Source organism: Eubalaena glacialis, chromosome 7, assembly GCF_028564815.1.
Source record: "Eubalaena glacialis isolate mEubGla1 chromosome 7, mEubGla1.1.hap2.+ XY, whole genome shotgun sequence".
Taxonomy (NCBI): Eukaryota; Metazoa; Chordata; class Mammalia; order Artiodactyla; family Balaenidae; genus Eubalaena; species Eubalaena glacialis.
Genome location: NC_083722.1, coordinates 23,003,793 through 23,021,459, shown reverse-complemented (window position 1 = coordinate 23,021,459; position 17,667 = coordinate 23,003,793). Strand labels below are relative to the sequence as shown.

General features: G+C 44.3%; 1 protein-coding gene across 1 annotated transcript; it reads left to right on the top strand.

Annotated features, from left to right (window-relative positions):
- Positions 1–5,247: 5,247 nt before the first annotated feature.
- Positions 5,248–16,469, top strand: TRIM31 (tripartite motif containing 31). The gene is made up of 9 exons (XM_061194910.1): positions 5,248–5,664; positions 6,291–6,386; positions 7,471–7,701; positions 8,709–8,731; positions 9,285–9,400; positions 11,961–12,035; positions 13,057–13,122; positions 14,421–14,594; positions 15,855–16,469. The coding sequence occupies exons 1-9, from the start codon at positions 5,248–5,250 to the stop codon at positions 16,379–16,381; spliced, it is 1,725 nt and encodes a 574-aa protein (XP_061050893.1). The 3' UTR covers positions 16,382–16,469.
- The last annotated feature ends 1,198 nt before the right edge of the window (positions 16,470–17,667 follow it).

The window sequence follows — 17,667 nt, the reverse complement described above, 5'->3', positions numbered from 1 at the left end:
TGGTATAAAGCTATGCATTGTGTTTTCTCATGACCTGTTCCATCTACTATAGTTATTTCCCATTTTTAATCCTAATATTTTTCGTCTTCTGTTTTTTCTTGATCAATCTTATCAAAATTATGCATAAGTTATTAGTATTAGTAATTCGTGTTAATATTTTCAAGAACAAGGTTTTAGTTTTATTGAATATCTCTACTGTGTTTTTTATAACTTTGTTAATTTCTGCTCTTATTTTTTCTTTCTTTTTAGTTTCTTAGAGTTTACCTTTTTTCTTGCTTTTTTTTCCCCACAGCTTCTCATTTTGAACTCCTAATTCATTTATATTCAGTATTTTCTGTTTTTCAGTAATTGCATATTAAGCTATAAACTGGTCTCCCAGTACCACTTTAATGAATTCCACAAGTTTTGATATGGAGCATTTCTCTTGTCAGTCACATCTGAATAACTGCCTGGGAGACATAGCAGCTCAACATCTGATTTTATATATATAATCTGTGTCTTTTAATAGATGAGTTTAATTTTATATATTATATATATATACACATATATATACATACATACACTGGTGGTGACTACTGATACATTGAACTTATTACTACTACCTATTTTTTTTCTATTTTCCACACTTTTTATTTATAAGTCCCTTTCCACACTTTTTATTTATAACCCCTTCTAACTCTCTTGCCTTCCTGTTTTATTGGTTAAATTTTCTTTATTTTTTTCCCTTTGCTGCTTTGGAAGTTATAATTTCTATTCCTTTAGTAATTATCCTTAAATTTTTATCTTATGTCACTAACTTCATATTTTTGTAACAAAGTCTAAAATTGTTAAGTATCTTTAAACTGCTAAAATCTTAGCTCCCTTAGGTAGGTCTTTAGCCATCCTCCAAACTTCCGCCTGCTTCTAATTCCCATATTATAGTTGTCTAAAATTTTAGCTCTACTTTTTTGAAGACAAAGCTTTTGTTTCTAACGTTTTTACAGTCAATGGTATACTATATTTACCAATATTGTTGAATTATGTTTTCTTTGCTTCGTGCATCACACTCCCATTGTGGGGCCTCTCTCTCTCTTTCATTCTCTCTCTCTTTTTTTTAAGAATAGATTTCAGGTTTTTCAGCAAGATTCCAAGGACCTCTTGTTGGAAAATTATTTTAGTTTTTTAATGTCCAAAACTATCTTTATTTTGCCCTCGTTTATGAATAATAGATTAACTGAATATAACATCTTGGTTTGGTAATTTGCCCCAACTACTTAGAAATACTAATATCAGTTCTAGAGATTTACTTGTTATTCTTTGGTAGGTACTCTGTTATTTCTTTCTGGCAGCTTTTAAGATTTTCTCTTTATCTTTAATTCTCTTCAGTTTCATTACAAAGTGTTTTTAGTGTGAAATTATTTTTCACTTGTCGTGCTTGATATTTGGTGCATTTTCAGAGGACCCTTAAATTCTAAAAAGAAACCCAAAAAACAAAAAACGGAAGCCTTTTTCTCTTCACATCTTGCTCCTCTGCCATTTCCCCTCTTCTTCTGAACCTCCTACTGGATACATGTTGGAGCTTCTCGATTTATCCTCCATACCTCTTATCTTATATGGTTTCCATCCCTTAGTATTTCTCTGTGCAGTGTTTTGGTAAACTTCTCAGTGAATTCTGTCTCAGCACTATCTTACATTCATGAATTCTCTCATGGGCTGGCTATAGCTTTTCATGTTTAAAAAATATTTTGTCTATTATTAATATGTCTTTGGAAGACGAGAGAGTAGTGGTGGCCACATGAATTTACATCCCCATCTTGACCCCAAATCATTTTTTTTACATTACTGCTATTAACCCTTGACGTGTCGTATTAATGCTAGTAAATCCTCTTTTGCTGCTGTTTGTCCTTTGACTTTTTTATGGCATTATTTTCCATAGTGAAGTTTTTGTTTAGTTTTATTTTTGGTAATCTGTCAATATTTTACTTTTATGTCTTCTGGATTTTTTATCTTGTTCAGAACATCTCTCTCACATTAAGGATAAATACTATTCTAAATTTTAATATTTTCATACTTGATTTTTAAACCACCTAGAATTTTTGTTTATGGTATACAGTGCAGGTCTAACTTTGTTTCCTTCTAGATAGTTAATTATGGCAACAAGTGGGACTACATCAAACTAAAAAGCTTCTGCATAGCAAAAGAAACAATCAACAAAATGGAAAAACAACCTATGGGATGGGAGAAAATATTTGCAAGCCATATATCAAAGAAGAGGTTAATGTCCAAAATATTTAAGAAACTCCTACAACTCAATAGCAAAACCCCACAAATAATCCAATTAAAAAGTCTATTGAATAGACTGAAAAGACATTTTTCCAAAGAAAACATACATGAAAAGGTGCTCGACATCACAAATCACCAGGGAAATACAAATCAAAATCACGATGAGAAATCACCTCACACCTGTTACAATGGCTACCATCGAAAAGACAACAAATGCTGGTAAGGATGTCAAGGGAAGGGAACCTTGGTGCACCATGGGTGATGTAAATTGGGATAGCTACTGTGGAAAACAGTATGGAAGATCCTCAAAAAAATTAAAAATAAAACTACCATATGATCCAGCAATCCCACTTCTGGGTATACGTCTGAAGGAAATGAAATGAGGAACTCAAAGAGATACTTGCATTCCCATTTTCACCACAGCATTATTCACAATAGCCAAGACCTGGAAACAACCTAAGTGTCCATCAACAGACAAATGGATAAATATAAATGGAATGTGTATATATACACACATATATATATTTCAAATATATTTATATTCAGCCATAAAAAGATGGAAATCCTGATGTTTGTGACAGTATGGATGGACCTTGGGGCATTAGGCTAAGTGAAATGTCAGACAGAGAAAAACAAATACTGTATGATCTCACTTGTATGTGAAAACTAAGAACATCACACTCATAGAAACAGAGTAGAATGGTGGTTGCCAGGGGCTCAGGAGTGGGGGAAATTTGAAGATGTGGGTCAAGGGGTACAAACTTTCAGTTATAAGATAAATAAGTTTCAGGGATGTAATGTACAGTGTGGTAACTATAGTTAACAGTACCGTATTGTATACTCAAAAGTTGCTACAAGAATAGATCTTTAATGTTCTCACCATAATCACAGCAACAACAAAAAGGTAATTTATGTGAGGTGAAGGAAGTGTTAACTAACCTTCTTGTGGTAAACATTTCACAATATGTACATGTACCAAATCATCACATCACATCCCATCACATTAAACCTTCGCAATGCTATGTGTCAATTATATCAATAAAGCTGGGTATGGGGGAAGGTCAGATGTCTTCAGGGGTTGGGCAGACAAGACGTAGGAAGAAGTGGTAGGGAAAATGAAACATGCACCCTCTCTAAAGTCATCCAAATTATCATTATGTTTAAAATCACCATGTCAAACAAAACCTGTCTAAAATTTAAATTCTGCCTCCAGGGCCCAGCAGTTTAGGGTGAGTATAAATTGTAAAATAGTATATAAATGTTAAGATGCTTTAATTCAACCTCAAAGCAAACAAAGAGAAAGGCCTTTTCATAACATTTCCTAAATGGAGGTATAACACTTCTGAAAGCCTTTGGCTTCCAGCAATTGCTATAATTAGGGTAACCGTATAATTTATCATCCAATCTGGACACTTTTGAGAATGGAAGGATGTTCTATTCATTACACCAGGTCAAAGGTGAAACCCAACACTGCCTCAAGCCAAAATATACGATCACTCTGACTATAATCATTAAATCACCCACAACCCCTGTCTGACCTAAGATTAAGATCAGGTAAACATGAAAGATGCACTTCTTGAAGGAGGCAGATGGCAGATGCTGGAGAGAGGGGAGGTGAGGGTGGAAGCTGGGATCCAGATGAAATGGGAAGGGAGGAAGGATCCTTCCCTTACACAAGAGGGAAGGAAGAAAGGTTATGATGCATATGTGTTGAGCTACAGAAGGGAGTGTAGGTGATGCTGGTTGATATTTTCCTAGTCAGGACAGAAGCCACAGGGGAAGGCAATTCAGGGATCAAGTAAGCACCAAAAAGCAGGAAGAAACACAGATAGACAAAACAAAGAATGGGCACAGAGGGACTTCCCTGCTGGTGCTGCGGTAAAGAATCTGCCCTCCAATGTAGGGGATGCGGGTTTGATCCCTGGTCAGGGAACTAAGATCCCACATGCCTCGGGGCAACTAAGGCCGCGCACCACAACGGCTGAGCTCATGCACCTCAGTAAGAGAGCTTGCATGCCGCAAACTACAGAGCCTGAGGGCCACGACTAGAAAGAGAAAACCGGCACGCCACAACTAGAGAGAAGACTGTGCGCTGCAATGAAAGATCCCGCATGCCTCAATGACGATCCCTTGTGCTGCAACTAAGACCTGACGCAGCCAAAAAGATAAATTAAAAAAAAAAAAAAAATGGGCACTGAGACACCAGAGTATTGAAGACATTTGAAAAGAACCCAAAAGAAGACAGACTGATACAGGTGCTGTTGGGAAGTAAAAGATCAACTAGGATGGAGAACAGAAAATGACCTTTCAGAAAGGAAGTTCCTTGCTTCTCCCACTGTACTAGGAATCCCCCCATGAGAGGATGGCTGCTTCTCCTTATAACTGGAAACTCCCTGAGTGGGTGATTATATCTTCCATATTTGCACAAAGTACTTCAAAGTGTGGAGCCAAATTACAGGAGGTAGAGAATCACCCCCCTTCCTTCCTTTCCATACGTTCTCCCAAGGTTTGGGCTCTGCATACGAGAGATGCTCAAAGCATTACTGGTGAACTGGCTGTGACCTTCTGAGAAGCGTCTTCCAGTCCCTCCACCCCCTCCCTGAGCCTCTGCGAGTGGACTTTGGTGCCCTGGTCCTTCTGATCTCAATTAACTGCCTCATAAAAATATCCTTAATTAGTCCAAGGTTCAGGAAGACTTACCCCATTTTATAAGCAGCATATATTCATTCACGATATCCATTTGTTCTCAAGAGGCAGGGAGGTAGCATTGCCCATCTGTTTTCCTCTTTATAATATTACCTACATTCTAATTTTGACTCTTTTCTATTATTCATTTTTTTCTATCTCTTCTTTTCCTCTCTCCCTGCTTCACTACTTGATAGACTCTGACCTCTATGTCCTCTGTTTTCTTCTCTTTTCCTGGAACCAGTGTCCACAGAAGACTTCGAGACTTTCTACAGACTTGAAGCAGCCCTCTACCCCACCATGGCCAATCAACAGTTTGCCAGTAAGCTTCAGGAGGAAGTGATCTGCCCCATCTGCATGGATATTCTGCAGGACCCTGCTACCATCGACTGCGGGCACAATTTCTGCCTCAGGTGCATCACTCAGATTGGGGAAGAAGGAGACAGCCTTCTTAAATGTCCCCTCTGCAACAAAATTGTGAGGAGGGACACGATCGCGTCCAACTGGCTGTTGGTGAATCTGGTGGAGAAAATCCAAGCTATGGATCCCTCTGAGATGCAGCCAGAAACGAAAGAGCTGAGATGTCTGAGGCACGGGGAGAAGTATCATTTCTTCTGTGAGTTCGATGGCAAGTTCCTCTGTGTGGTGTGTCGTGAATCCAAGGACCACAAATCCCACAATGCAACTTTGATAGAAGAAGCTGCCCAGAGGTATCAGGTAGGCATTTGGGGATTCCCCTCCCAGTACCCACATCAGACTAGGAGTTCAGTGAGGACCTGGAAACTGTCACCTTCTCCCTCTGGGTTTGTACCCTATTGCCCCCATCTTTGCCCTTGAGTAGACAATTTGCAGTCAGGCCCAGTAGGTTCAAAGGTCTAAGTCTGGAGAACTGATGCCTGTTGAAACCAAGGTATAATGGAGAATGGAAAGAACACGGAATTTTGAGTCAGAGGTGTAGGTTCAAGTTCACACTCCTGAATTTACAGAATATTGTTCAAGGAGTCACTTCACCTCTCTGAGCTGCAGGTACCTCACCTTTCAAATGGGACAAACAAAATGTATCTCTTAAGAGTCGCTGGTATGACAAATGAGGGAAGGTTTGTGGAAGTTCTTTGATAACCCCAAAGCACATCCAAATATTAGTTATAATTTATTGCCACATTCCTCTCTTGTAGGTCACTTAGGCTCCAGATTTCTCCCTCCCCAGCCCCCAGCTTGAACAGGAAAGGAGGCTCTATTAATAATTACACAGGGACTCACCCACCATCCTGAGAGGTCAGGAGGGTGTCATGAGGCTGAGAGAACTCCAGGCACAACTTGCCAAGACAACTTTCTCCCCACAGGGGCAGATTCAATTGCAGGTTGAGGCCTTGCAGCGAAAAGAGAGGGCGATAGTTCACACGAAGTCACAAGGTGAACAGAGGATCAGTGTCTTCATGGTAAGAAAAAACTCAGGTGTGGGTCTCTCTGTCCATGAGCTCCAAAGCAGAAACGGCATCTCTGCAAAACTCCTGGAATCCCTTATTACACTGACCACTCAAAAAGACCTCATTGACAAAGAAACAGGTCCAGAACGGGATGGAGTTAAGGAGGGACAGAAAGAATTGTGGCATCATGGGTCAGGGGGTGTTCAAGCCTTCTCCTCCTCCACAGCACTTGGTTTGCCAGATGCTAGCACCTTCCACATCCAGCCTCATATTCTTGGAGTAGGTTGGCTGCTTTGGTCTCCTCCATCTGGGGACAGGTAGTGTAAGGAAAACCAGTGCTGGTCTTAGAATCGGAAATACCAGTTTTAAGACCCAGCTCTGCCCCTCACGGTCCCTTACTAACTAGAAGTTGATTTCCCCAGTTAGAAAATGAAGGCACTATAAACCCACCCAATTATCTTTACCGATTTTGTGTGGCGGGGTGTGTGCAAAGGAAAGAATCTGGGTGAAAGCAGATTATAAACTGAAAAGCCTTCTGGAAATGTGAGTACTAGATACTTAGGTATTAAGTATTAGCTACTTAGGTCCTCGAAGGCAAAAAAACATAAATAGGGCTTCCCTGGTGGCGCAGTGGTTGAGAATCTGCCTGCCAATGCAAGGGACACGGGTTCGAGCCCTGGTCTGGGAAGATCCCACATGCCGCGGAGCAACTAGGCCCGTGAGCCACAACTACTGAGCCTGCGCGTCTGGAGCCTGTGCTCCCAACAAGAGAGGCCGCGATGATGAGAGGCTCGCGCTTGCCGCAACTAGAGAAAGCCCTTGCACAGAAAAGAAGACCCAACACAGCCAAAAATAGATAAATAAATAAATTAATTAAAAACAAAAACCCAAAAAACATAAATAACCTAAAATGAAAACAAAGCACATAGTAAGTGCTTTAAAAAGTTTGCTCTCCTCTCCTTTCCTTTCCTCCAGGTCTGCCACCGCACATTGCTCAGAATAAACTTAATAAAATGAAAACATTGAATAAAATGGGCTAGAAGGAACTTTGAGGGCTTCCTCTCATCTTCTGAGTGTCCATTTTCCTTGCCCCCAGGCCCACGTGGAATCTGAGAGGCAAAAGATCATCACAGCATTCAGACAGCTGCATCGGGTGCTACAGGAGGAGAAGAACTTCCTCCTGTCACGGATCAACTGGTTGGATCAGGAGATCACCAAGTGGAAGAAATTCTATATCATTTCCACCAAGTCGCAGCTGAACTCTCTTGGGAAGCTTAAGGATTCCCTGAAGGCCAGGCAGTGTTTGCCGCCCAGCCAGCTGCTCCAGGTGAGGAGAATCCCTTGGGGGCCAAGTTGTAAAAAGGTAGCAGTCCATCCCCAGTCACAGGTCAGAGCACTGACCACCTGGCAGAATACCAGAGCTACCCCTCTCCTCCTTCCCCTAGCCCAGTGCTGTGCAGCAGAAATACTATGTGAGCCACACGTGTAATTTACAAGCATATTGCAAGCCACATATGCGATGTCAACTTTTTTTCTCATAGCCACATTAAAAAGATAAAAAGAAACAGGTAAAATTAATTTAAATAAAACATTTTTTATTTAAATATATGTCCAGAATATTATCATTTCAATCTGTTAACCAATATTTTTAAAGTATTAACGAAATATGTTATGAACCTCCCCGTTTTTAAAAACTGAGTCTTTGAAATCTGGTATATGTTTGCCAGATCCCAACTCAGACACCACATTTTCAATGGGTGAAGTAAAATGTAGTCTGACCAAATCGATCTAGCTGTGTTTAATGGAAAAATATTTTACACTACTTCAGCTTTTTAATTTAAATTTGGACTAGTGAAACGTCAATAAAATTTGGTTCCTCATCATACTGGCCACATTTCAAGTGCTCAGTAGCCACATGTGGCTGGTGGCTGCCATATTGGACAGTACGGATCTAGTTGATGCACAAAATAAGCTGAGATCCCTCCTAAATCCATCTCCCACTCCCACCAGTTCAGAAATCCATTTCTTTCTTTCACGAAAGACCATGCAAAGCCATTCCAATGCGTCTGCTGTCCCCCCGCTCCTGTCTCTGGTTTAGTCTCAGAGATAAATTTATCTTCAAACAACTCAGCTAGTTCCTCTCGCGGTCTAACCATTTTCCTGCCTATTGGCATATCGGACGCTTCTTGGAGGAGCCCTTTATGGAGGGTGGGAAGAGAGAGGTGTTCTCACTCCCCCTGTTCTACCCCCACGCCCAGCAGGGTCAGCATTTTCTCCTTGGCTCCTGTGAATCAGCCAAGTGCTGAGGCCGTGCCCTTTCTCCTTCTCTTCTAGGACATCAAAAATGTCTTGTGCAGGTATGATGGGCCACCCCAAGTGCATTTTGCCTACTGATTCATTCATCGTACAATGCTCAACATGCATTCAAGCACACTCAACATTCCTCCCTCCCAAATTCCTGCCTACTCTGTCTAACTGCAGTCAGGTACTTAGGCTGTAGAGAGCAAAGGCCTGAGCTGAGCATATTAGCTCATAGGTTGGTTACTAAAGAGAAGAGCTGTTTTCTTTAGGTTCCTATTTCTTCATCACAGATTCTCCTATTTTCTTGCACCTCCTGCATGACCCCTTGCTCAACTAGATGGCTCCTGGGTCCCCTACCCCATCTCCCTGCCCCTTTCTTCTCTGCTTCTCTCTGGCTTCATCTCCCATCTGCATTTCCATAGCCCACTATGCCCCACCTCACCCTGAGCCCATATCCCCAGCCCTGGCTCCTGACTCCCAGCTCACTATCCTGATTTCCTTCCCCAACCTCAGGGCTCCGTCACCTCATCCCCATCTCTTTGTCACAGCTCCTCCTCCCCTGCACCCCATCCTTTGATCTCACCATCCAATTGAGCCATATCTTCCTAGGAGTGAAGCATTTTGCTTTCTCAACCCAACCCCTGTTTCAATGGACCTGGAGAAAAAACTCAGTGACGCCAAGTCACGGCATGATCCCTTCACAGAGAGCCTGAAGAAATTCAAAGGTAAGGAAGAGGCTGTCACCGTCTCGGCTCACCTACCTCTAGGGGATTCTTCTCCCATTCTTTTCCCGGAGGCAATGGGGCTGTAACTCATCCATGCCAATAGTAATCACAGGACCTTTCCAATGCCAGGCTCTCTGCTGAGCACTTTCCATGCATCCTTATGCTTCTTTTCAGGCATTTCTTGCACTCTGTCTTCATCATGTTTCACTTATCTTCCTCCCTACTCCTGTGAAAGCCACAAGAGGTCCCCTTGCCTAGCACAGTGACTGTCAGGAAGTTGGTTCTCGGTTGTCTGGTGGACCAGAGAAGAGGCAGAAACTGTGTGATCTCCAGCAAGTCGCTTTTACTTCTCTGGTTCACACTGGAGCTCCATCTATTCCTGACTACAGAAGAAGAGAAAACAGATTCAAAGTCAATGTCATTCAGGGGAAGTCCTTCTTCCAGCCTTGCAGGCAAACAGAGATCAGACAGAAGTGGATGACTTGGGCTTTAGATATTCGGTCAGATATTTTTCAAAAACATGTCTGGGTTTGCAACTAGGAAGACCGTTGGGTATTTGTAAGGACTCCCTTCACTGCAAAAGTTGTGCTTGTCTAAACCAGGAGTAGCGACAGCTGGATGGAGTTTTCTCCCAGGAAATATCACAAGAGCCCCCCACATCCCCATACACCCCTCCCATGTGCCTATGGAAAAGGACCAGGACAGCGCCCCCAAGAACACCACTCATTCAGCTAAGAATCTCCGCTCACCAGACACAGCGTTTTTCTCTTAATTTTGTTTTTTGAGCTCTTCTTTTCCCCAGTAACTGCTCTGCTTTGTCCAGCTCTCCCATCCCACTGGGTGTAATCTCATCTGGCCCAACAATTTCACAGTCATTTCAGGTTTAAAATAGTTTGGTTCTGGCGTTCCCTGGTGGCCTAGTGGTTAGGATTCCGGGCTTTTGCTGCCTTGGCCTGGGTTCAATCTCTGGTCAGGGAACTAAGATCCAAAAACTAAAAAATAAAATAGTTTGGTTCCAGTTTAGAATTTCAGTGAAGGGTTCCGCTACCCTTTCACTTCGGCACAGGCTGGAGTTGGGCATGGAGGAGGGAGATACAAAGACGCACCTTGTGGTAGAGATGAACGTGGTCTGGTCTGTCTTCCCTACACACACACACACACACACACACAGACACACACAGACACACACACACACAGTCCCCAAACTCCCACCTGGCCCTATTAAAGCCCAGGGGGTGGAGGGGGTGCTGGGGAGTCTATTCACAACACTGGCCCAATCTCCATAGCTCCCTAGTCTGAGGGTCATTGTCTCCTGTAGGGGAATTACTGGGTCTGGGAAGCCAGGGGTGGAGTGGGGTGGTGGCTGGACCCTGAAGGCCCTGTGGGCATAGCACTCAGGGCAGTGTTTGCTCTGGCTCCAGGTATGCGGACTCTTCATAAGAGGGTCGCTGAGTGTTCCCCATGGCTGGGCTTGTTGCTCTCGGATGAGATGCCCACGTGTCTCCCTCCACCTATCCCCAGGGCTGGTTCTATACTCTCCTGAAGCTACAGATCACTAGAAAGGTGCAGGGGCCCAGAGGAAGCCCCTTATCTAGGGGCCCCACCCTACAGCTCTTCACCTAGTCCAGCATCCCTACAGGAAATCCAGGTTGGACATGGGCCATCATCCCCATGTTCTGGGCTCATCCTCCAACCACACAAAGTCTTTTGTCCTCTGCCCCTATTTCCGTCAGGGTACACAGAAGTCGACAGCCCTCCATGTCTGGGAGACAGGAGACGTGGGGCACGAAGCTCCCTCCTTGGAGAGAACCAGGACAGAAGGGCACTAAGCTCTTTCATCAGCAGTTCCATCTGCTTTCTTCTCTCGAGTCCTCTCTTAGGGGGAGGAGAGAGGGATTGCCATCCAGGCTTTAAGAGGGTGAGACCACCCTTTACCACACCCTGCTCCTGAGTGGCTGGTACCACAGCAGGCTTTCTTTTGAAGCTAAAGGGTGAGGCCAAAAAGCACCTTTTGTCCCTCAGCCCTTTCTCCTCGGTTCTCCTCACTAGGGAGGGACTAGATTTGCTCTGCCCAGTATGGTGGCTGCTAGCCATACGTGCACTTGGGCATTTGAAATGCGGCTAGTCCAAAGTCAAGTGTGCTGTCAGTGAAGGAAACACGTCAGATTTCACAAGACTTAGTATGAAAATAGAATGTAAAATATAGCAATAATTTCTTATATGTTGAAAGGGCAATATCTTAAAAATAATGGGTTAAATAGAAAATATAATTAAAATTAATTTTATCTGTTTCTTTTTACTTTTTGTAATGGGACTACTAGAAAATTTAAAATGTTATTTGTGGTTCAGAGTATATTTCTACTGGACAGTGCTGGGCTGGAGAGCCACTTCAGGGAAGCAGAAAGGGCATCTCTCAGTGTTTTACACCCTCTTGGTCCACTAAGAGTATGAGAGACAAATCCAAGGCATTTGAGATCAGTGCCCTGCTGTGTGATTGGTGCTGGGTTCCTTGATCAACCTCTCTGGACTCCCTCCATCTCATTCTGTTCTCTCTCCACAGACAGCCTCCAGGCTGAGAGCAAGAAAGATAAAAGCAAATTCTTCAAAGGCATGACTGAAGAACACATAAAGAGCTGTAAGTGATGATTGCTCCTGCCATTTGGGGAAAGTAAAAAAAGCAAAGGCAAAGGATTCTGTCTCTCTGATTACATGAAGGCCAAATATAAGTGAATACCCATTCCTCATCATTGAGAAGAACAGGCATAGGGATGTGCTTTATTATTTTAAACTCAGGTAACTCACCAAACAGTGACTAATCCCCAAATTTAGAAGTATTCAAAAGTAATAGAAAATTGTAAATTTATTTCTTCATTCCTCAGAGTAAGGGAGGAAAAGGTAAGACAAGGAGAAGATAAAGGCAGCTCAGTCTCTGTGGTATTAGCTGCCCTCAGCCATAGGCTGGGTTTCTGGTTATAAGTCAGGTCAGGACAGCTCAGGGGAGGAAGACCCACTGTAACAGCAGCCTATGCCAAAGTCATCAGAGATGGCTCTGCCATCTGAGATGGTAACACTAGAGGTACCATTTCTTAAAGGCCCACCATGTGCTAAGCACCCCACATCTAATAGTTCAAAATCCCACAACTATCCTCCAAGGTAGGTGTTATTATCGGCAATTTACAGTAAGGCCCCTGCAGCTCCAGAGAGGTGAGGTAAATTAAACCCAAGTCATGTGACTATTAAGTGGAAAAAACAACATTAGAAATCATTTTGCCAAAGCCAGAAACGAAATACGTAATGCCTTCCAAAGCCGAGAGCAGGACTTAGGGATTCCGTTCCACCAGCAGTTTCTCCCCCAGGGGAGCTATCGGTATTTGCAGATGGTAAGTCTCCATTGTGCTCTCTGCCTTGTGTCCTGTTGAATGTTTCACATCCCAGGCCCCAGGAAACACTCTAGGCCAGTAAAGACCCTCCCCCTCCTCCTGCAGGCACCGGGACAACCTGAAAGGTTTCCACACTTCCCCATGAGTGGAGGGCAGTCCTCACTGAGAACCACCTATTCTTGTTCTTATCGATGGTGGCAGGGTGTTTGGTTTTGTTTTTAGTTTGCAGCTTCTGGTTATCAAGACCAAAATAGGTTTTCTTGTCTCAATTCCTAGGGTACCTGTCAAACAAAAACAATCCTAAAATGAACGAAACCTTGGAGCCTGAGTCGACCCCTCCAGGTAGGAGTCCTGCCCCTGACCACTGGTGGCTTCCAGTGGTGGAGTCAGGGAACCTCTAAGACTACAGAGGGTCAAAATGCTGTCTCCACCCCCAGCATAGATGGGAATGCACTGGACTGACACTGCAGAGGAAGGAAAGACAGTAGACTGTAGAAAGAACTTCCTAACATACAAGATCACCCTCCCTGACCAGAGTCAGGTGGGAATGAATAACTGCTCTCAGTTCCAGCTTGGGTTGGAGGGGAATAGAGACAGAGCAGAAAGAGGAATTTAGAGAGACTGTAAGAGGGCCTGGAAGTTGGGAGAGGAAGAGGAAGGGCTGTAGAAACTAGCGTTCTTGAAAACTTCAGGTGCTAAGATGGCATGGGCAGAGATGGGGGTGGGGATAGCAGGCATTTCATCCATCTCCTCTTCCCCTTCCCAGAGTATACCTCCTCCAGGAAGTAATCTACCACCTGATCAGTTTACTCCTAACTTGTTCAGGTGTGCTTTTGTTACCAAACCAGGTTTGTTCGCCCCACGCGCAGCCAGCCAAATGCCGAGACGCTGAGGTTTGTAGCAGAGAAAGTTTATTCACAAGGCAGGCAAGGGAGGAAACGGGAGAACAAGTCTCAGGTCTGCCTCCCTGAAGGCGAGGGGCTTGAGATATTTATGGGATCATGAAACAGGGTGGTCTCGGGCGTGGGGAAAGATGATCAGAGGTAGGGAAAAGGTGAGGTAATCAGCGTTCTGTGGTGCAGGCAGATTTGGGTTACATGCTTCTTCATGGGATGCATGTTCAAAAATGGAGGTGCTTAGCATAATCTGAGGATGGAGTTTTGGCCCTCTGATGTCAAAAGGTTGTTCTTCTGACACCTGTGCAGGTCTAGTTTTAGGGTTTTAGCCAGCTCAAACTGGACAAGAGCTCACTCCAATTCCTAACAAAACAACTTAAGCTTCCATTAGTATAGCGACTCATGTCAGAGGTGTTATCTATAGGGCTGGTTGATGAGTCTTGTGCTATATTACCTGAAGGGTATGCAATTAAAGAGGGAAAAAAGTCACTAAAGGGAGCTTAATCAGTGAAGGCAGCTTACAAGCAGAGGGGTTTTAACAAGCTGTTCCCTTATCTATCAGTCTGTAGGACAAGCCCAAGAATTTCTGTTGGTCCCCAGCTTCTGGAACCGTCTGGAGCACGATTTCACTTTCTTGAGTCTAACCTTGATCCCTCCTGCTGCGTCTAGAGCTCAGCAGTACTTTCTGGCATTGCTGCCTTGCTCCCACTGACCTCTCTTTTCTCCTCTCCTTCTCCCTCAAAGTTGACAGAACAACTAAACCAGTGCCACCAAATCCCAAACCCTCAACTTCATTCGCCCCACTCTTCCAGAGACGAAGCAGGGCCTCTTTTGTTTCTTATTCACCAATCCAAGACAGCTCTGACAACCTGAGGGGCCCTGGAGCTACGGTTATTGAAGAGCTCAAGATGGCGCTGGGTGAGTGGCCGAGAGCAGTGAAGGGTCCCTGAGTGGAGTTGGGCTGAGGGAGATGGGGGTGGTGTTGACGATTTGGAGAAGGAAGAGGGGGTTCTCAAGCAAAAAGAGGAAGATGACCTGGAAGCCCCAGCTTGGCTTCTGCTTATTGCTTTGGCTGTGGTACCTCCTGGTGGATAAAGGAAGTCACTATAGTTGACTGCTCCGGTCCACTTTATTTTTTCTTTTTTTTAAACTATTTACCTAGGCATCAGTTCAGCCAGGGTAGACTCTAGAGACCAGTAAGGACTGCCTGGGTCACAATTCACCTAACTCATTCCCATGAACCTGGTCACTCTTTCTCCTCTTCCCCACATTCCCACATCCTCCATCTCTCCCCACCCCCCATCCAGCAGGGAAAATTAAGTAATATTACAGTAAGAGGGTGTGAGATTAGACAACAAATCAGACAACAAAGTAGACAACAAATCAGATAACAAATCAGACAACAAACAGAATGAGGCCCCCATTCCTAAGTCTTTGGCAAAGACTGGAACCACAGCTGCTCAAGCAATTGTAGAGGGCAGATGGGGGACTTCTAGCCTTGACAAACTATAACTTAATGTCCAAATCCAATTAAAAGTGTGCATGTGTGGGGACCTCCCTGACGGTCCAGTGGCTAAGACTCCATGCTTCCACTCCAGGGAGCGTGGATTCGATCCCTGGTGGGGGAACTAAGATCCCCCATGGTCATGCGGACATAAAAAAAAAAAGGGGACTTCCCTGGTGGCGCAGTGGTTAGGATTCCGCCTGCCAGTGCAGGGGACACGGGTTTGAGCCCTGGTCCGGGAAGATCCCACATGCCGCAGAGCAACTAGGCCTGTGCGCCACAACTACTGAGCCTGCGCTCTAGAGCCCGCGAGCCACAACTACTGAGCCCATGTGCCACAAGTACTGAAGCCCGCGCGCCTAGAGCCCGTGCTTCACAACAAGAGAAGCCACCGCAATGAGAAGCCCGCACACCGCAATGAAGACCCAACACAGCCAAAAATAAATAAATATAATTTTAAAAAAATGTGTGCTTCTGTGGTGAGACCAGGGCTGACTATCCCTCCTTCTGCATTCCACCCCTCCATTTATGTCTGTTTTTGAGGGCTGCACTTTAGACAATTACTCGAGCTCAGATAGCCTGAGCCTCGACATCTCTTATACAAGCCTCAAATCTTCTTCTAGATATGAGGACCACACGAAACGGGGAAGGAAGAGGAGATAGTCTTCCCGCAGCCCCAGTGACCCTGGATGCAGCCTCGGCTCACCCGGATCTCATCATTTCCCAGGATCTGAAGACAGTGACGCTGGACCAAGTTTCTCAAACCGGCTGGACTGAGCCCACCGACCCTGAGCGCTTCCATCCGCTCCGCTGTGTCCTGGGCTTGCCAGGCTTCTCCACCGGCTGCCAGGCCTGGGAGGCGGAGCTCCAAGGGCCCGGGGGCGGGGGCTGCGTGGTGGGCGTGGCCTCAGACCCAGTACCACGGAGGGGCATGCTGGTGTTGGAGCCCTTGACCGGCTTCTGGGCGCTGAGCATCGCAGGCTCCGAGTGCCAGGCGCTCACCAAGGCCGGCACCCGGGAGGCTCTCTCGGTCTGTCCCAGGAAAGTGGGCGTCCGAGTGAATCACGAATGCGGGGAGGTCGTCTTCTACGACGCCACTACCAGCAACCACATCTACACCTTCCAGGCCTCCTTTCCAGGGCAGGTCTTCCCCTTTTTCCAGCTCTTGTTTCCCGGCACCCAGATCACCCTGAGTCCCTAGAGTTGTTCCTTTGCCTTTCTCTCTGTCTCCTCCCCGTTGCTTCCTCTCTTTGGGATATGCTGCCGCTGGTAGGTAGGGTTGAAGCTAGACTTCCAGGAGTAATTTAGGAAGGTTACACTCTTCGGGCTTCTTGATCCAGGCCTGATGTCTCTGACCCCCCTTTAATAAATTTTCCTTTTTTCTTTCAGTCCCCCTTTCTCCCCAGTATACCTCGGTCGAAAAGAAAGCTTCAAATACACGAAAAGACTCCACACAAGGCTATTTATTGTCGCACTGTAAATCGATAGGTGATAGTTGAAAACTCTGCATATGAGAAAGTTGGTTGAGATCCAGATACAGGGGACCAGACAACTGACTTTGGCCTGCGGCTTTCTCCTCCTCCAACTCATTCCCCGAAGCCCCTGGGTGCGTGTGCGGGCTTGACCCATTTGGCCTCATCCTTTCTGGGGATCTGAAAAACATGGCGCCGGACCGCTGGATGTTGTCTCCCCAGGCGACTCAGTCAGGTCTGCCCCCTCACCTTCTATCCATTTTGCAAATAAGGACCATCTGTGTATTATTTTATGGTGACCTCCAGGATATATTAAGTGAAAAAAACAAGGTGGAGAACAGTGCACACCGCATGCTACATTTTACCTAAGAAAAGGGGAAATGTAAATATACATTTTTGGGGGCTTATATTTATTTTTTAAGTGGAAGGATAAACCAAAACCTAACAAAAACAGTTACCTGTGGGGGGAGGGGAAGGAAAACCAGGTGGAAGAGATGGAAATTAGTCTTTTCTAAATGTACTTTGTTTTGTATGTTTGGCTTTGGAATCATGTAAATGTTTTACATCACTATAAAACAAAATTAAGTTAAAACAAGACAAAATGAAACTAACTGTGTGTGTAGTTGGTAGCTTAAACTCTCTGCAGTTGGTAACTCCTTAGAGAGGAGTTATTTTAGGTGACTTTAAAATGCAGTAATTTAGCTGTATATCCCCAGTGGGATATAGCCTAATGACAAAAAGAAGTGAAAATAAAACTTAAAATTTTCAGTTGTCATCTGGGTAATAATATTTTTGTTGTTATTCTGAATATATTATATATTATGTACATGTACATACACATATATAATAGGATAAAGAAAATAAGCAATTATGTTAATGTTACCAGGAACCAAGATTTTCAACCTGAAAGATTAGGTTTCTCTTATGATTATGACATAAAAGAAGAGAAATAAAAACATAGTGATCCCAAATTTGAATTGGAAAATCAGTATAAACTCATGATGTGTTTTCTCTT

What these genes read in the sequence shown, in the direction of transcription:
- TRIM31 (XM_061194910.1), top strand. Translation starts at nt 5,248, where the DNA reads ATGGCCAATCAACAGTTTGCCAGTAAGCTTCAGGAGGAAGTGATCTGC. An exon ending in AGAGGATCAGTGTCTTCATG is followed by an intron (nt 6,387 to 7,470) that starts GTAAGAAAAAAC and finishes CCTTGCCCCCAG; the next exon opens with GCCCACGTGGAATCTGAGAG. An exon ending in CGCCCAGCCAGCTGCTCCAG is followed by an intron (nt 7,702 to 8,708) that starts GTGAGGAGAATC and finishes CTTCTCTTCTAG; the next exon opens with GACATCAAAAATGTCTTGTG.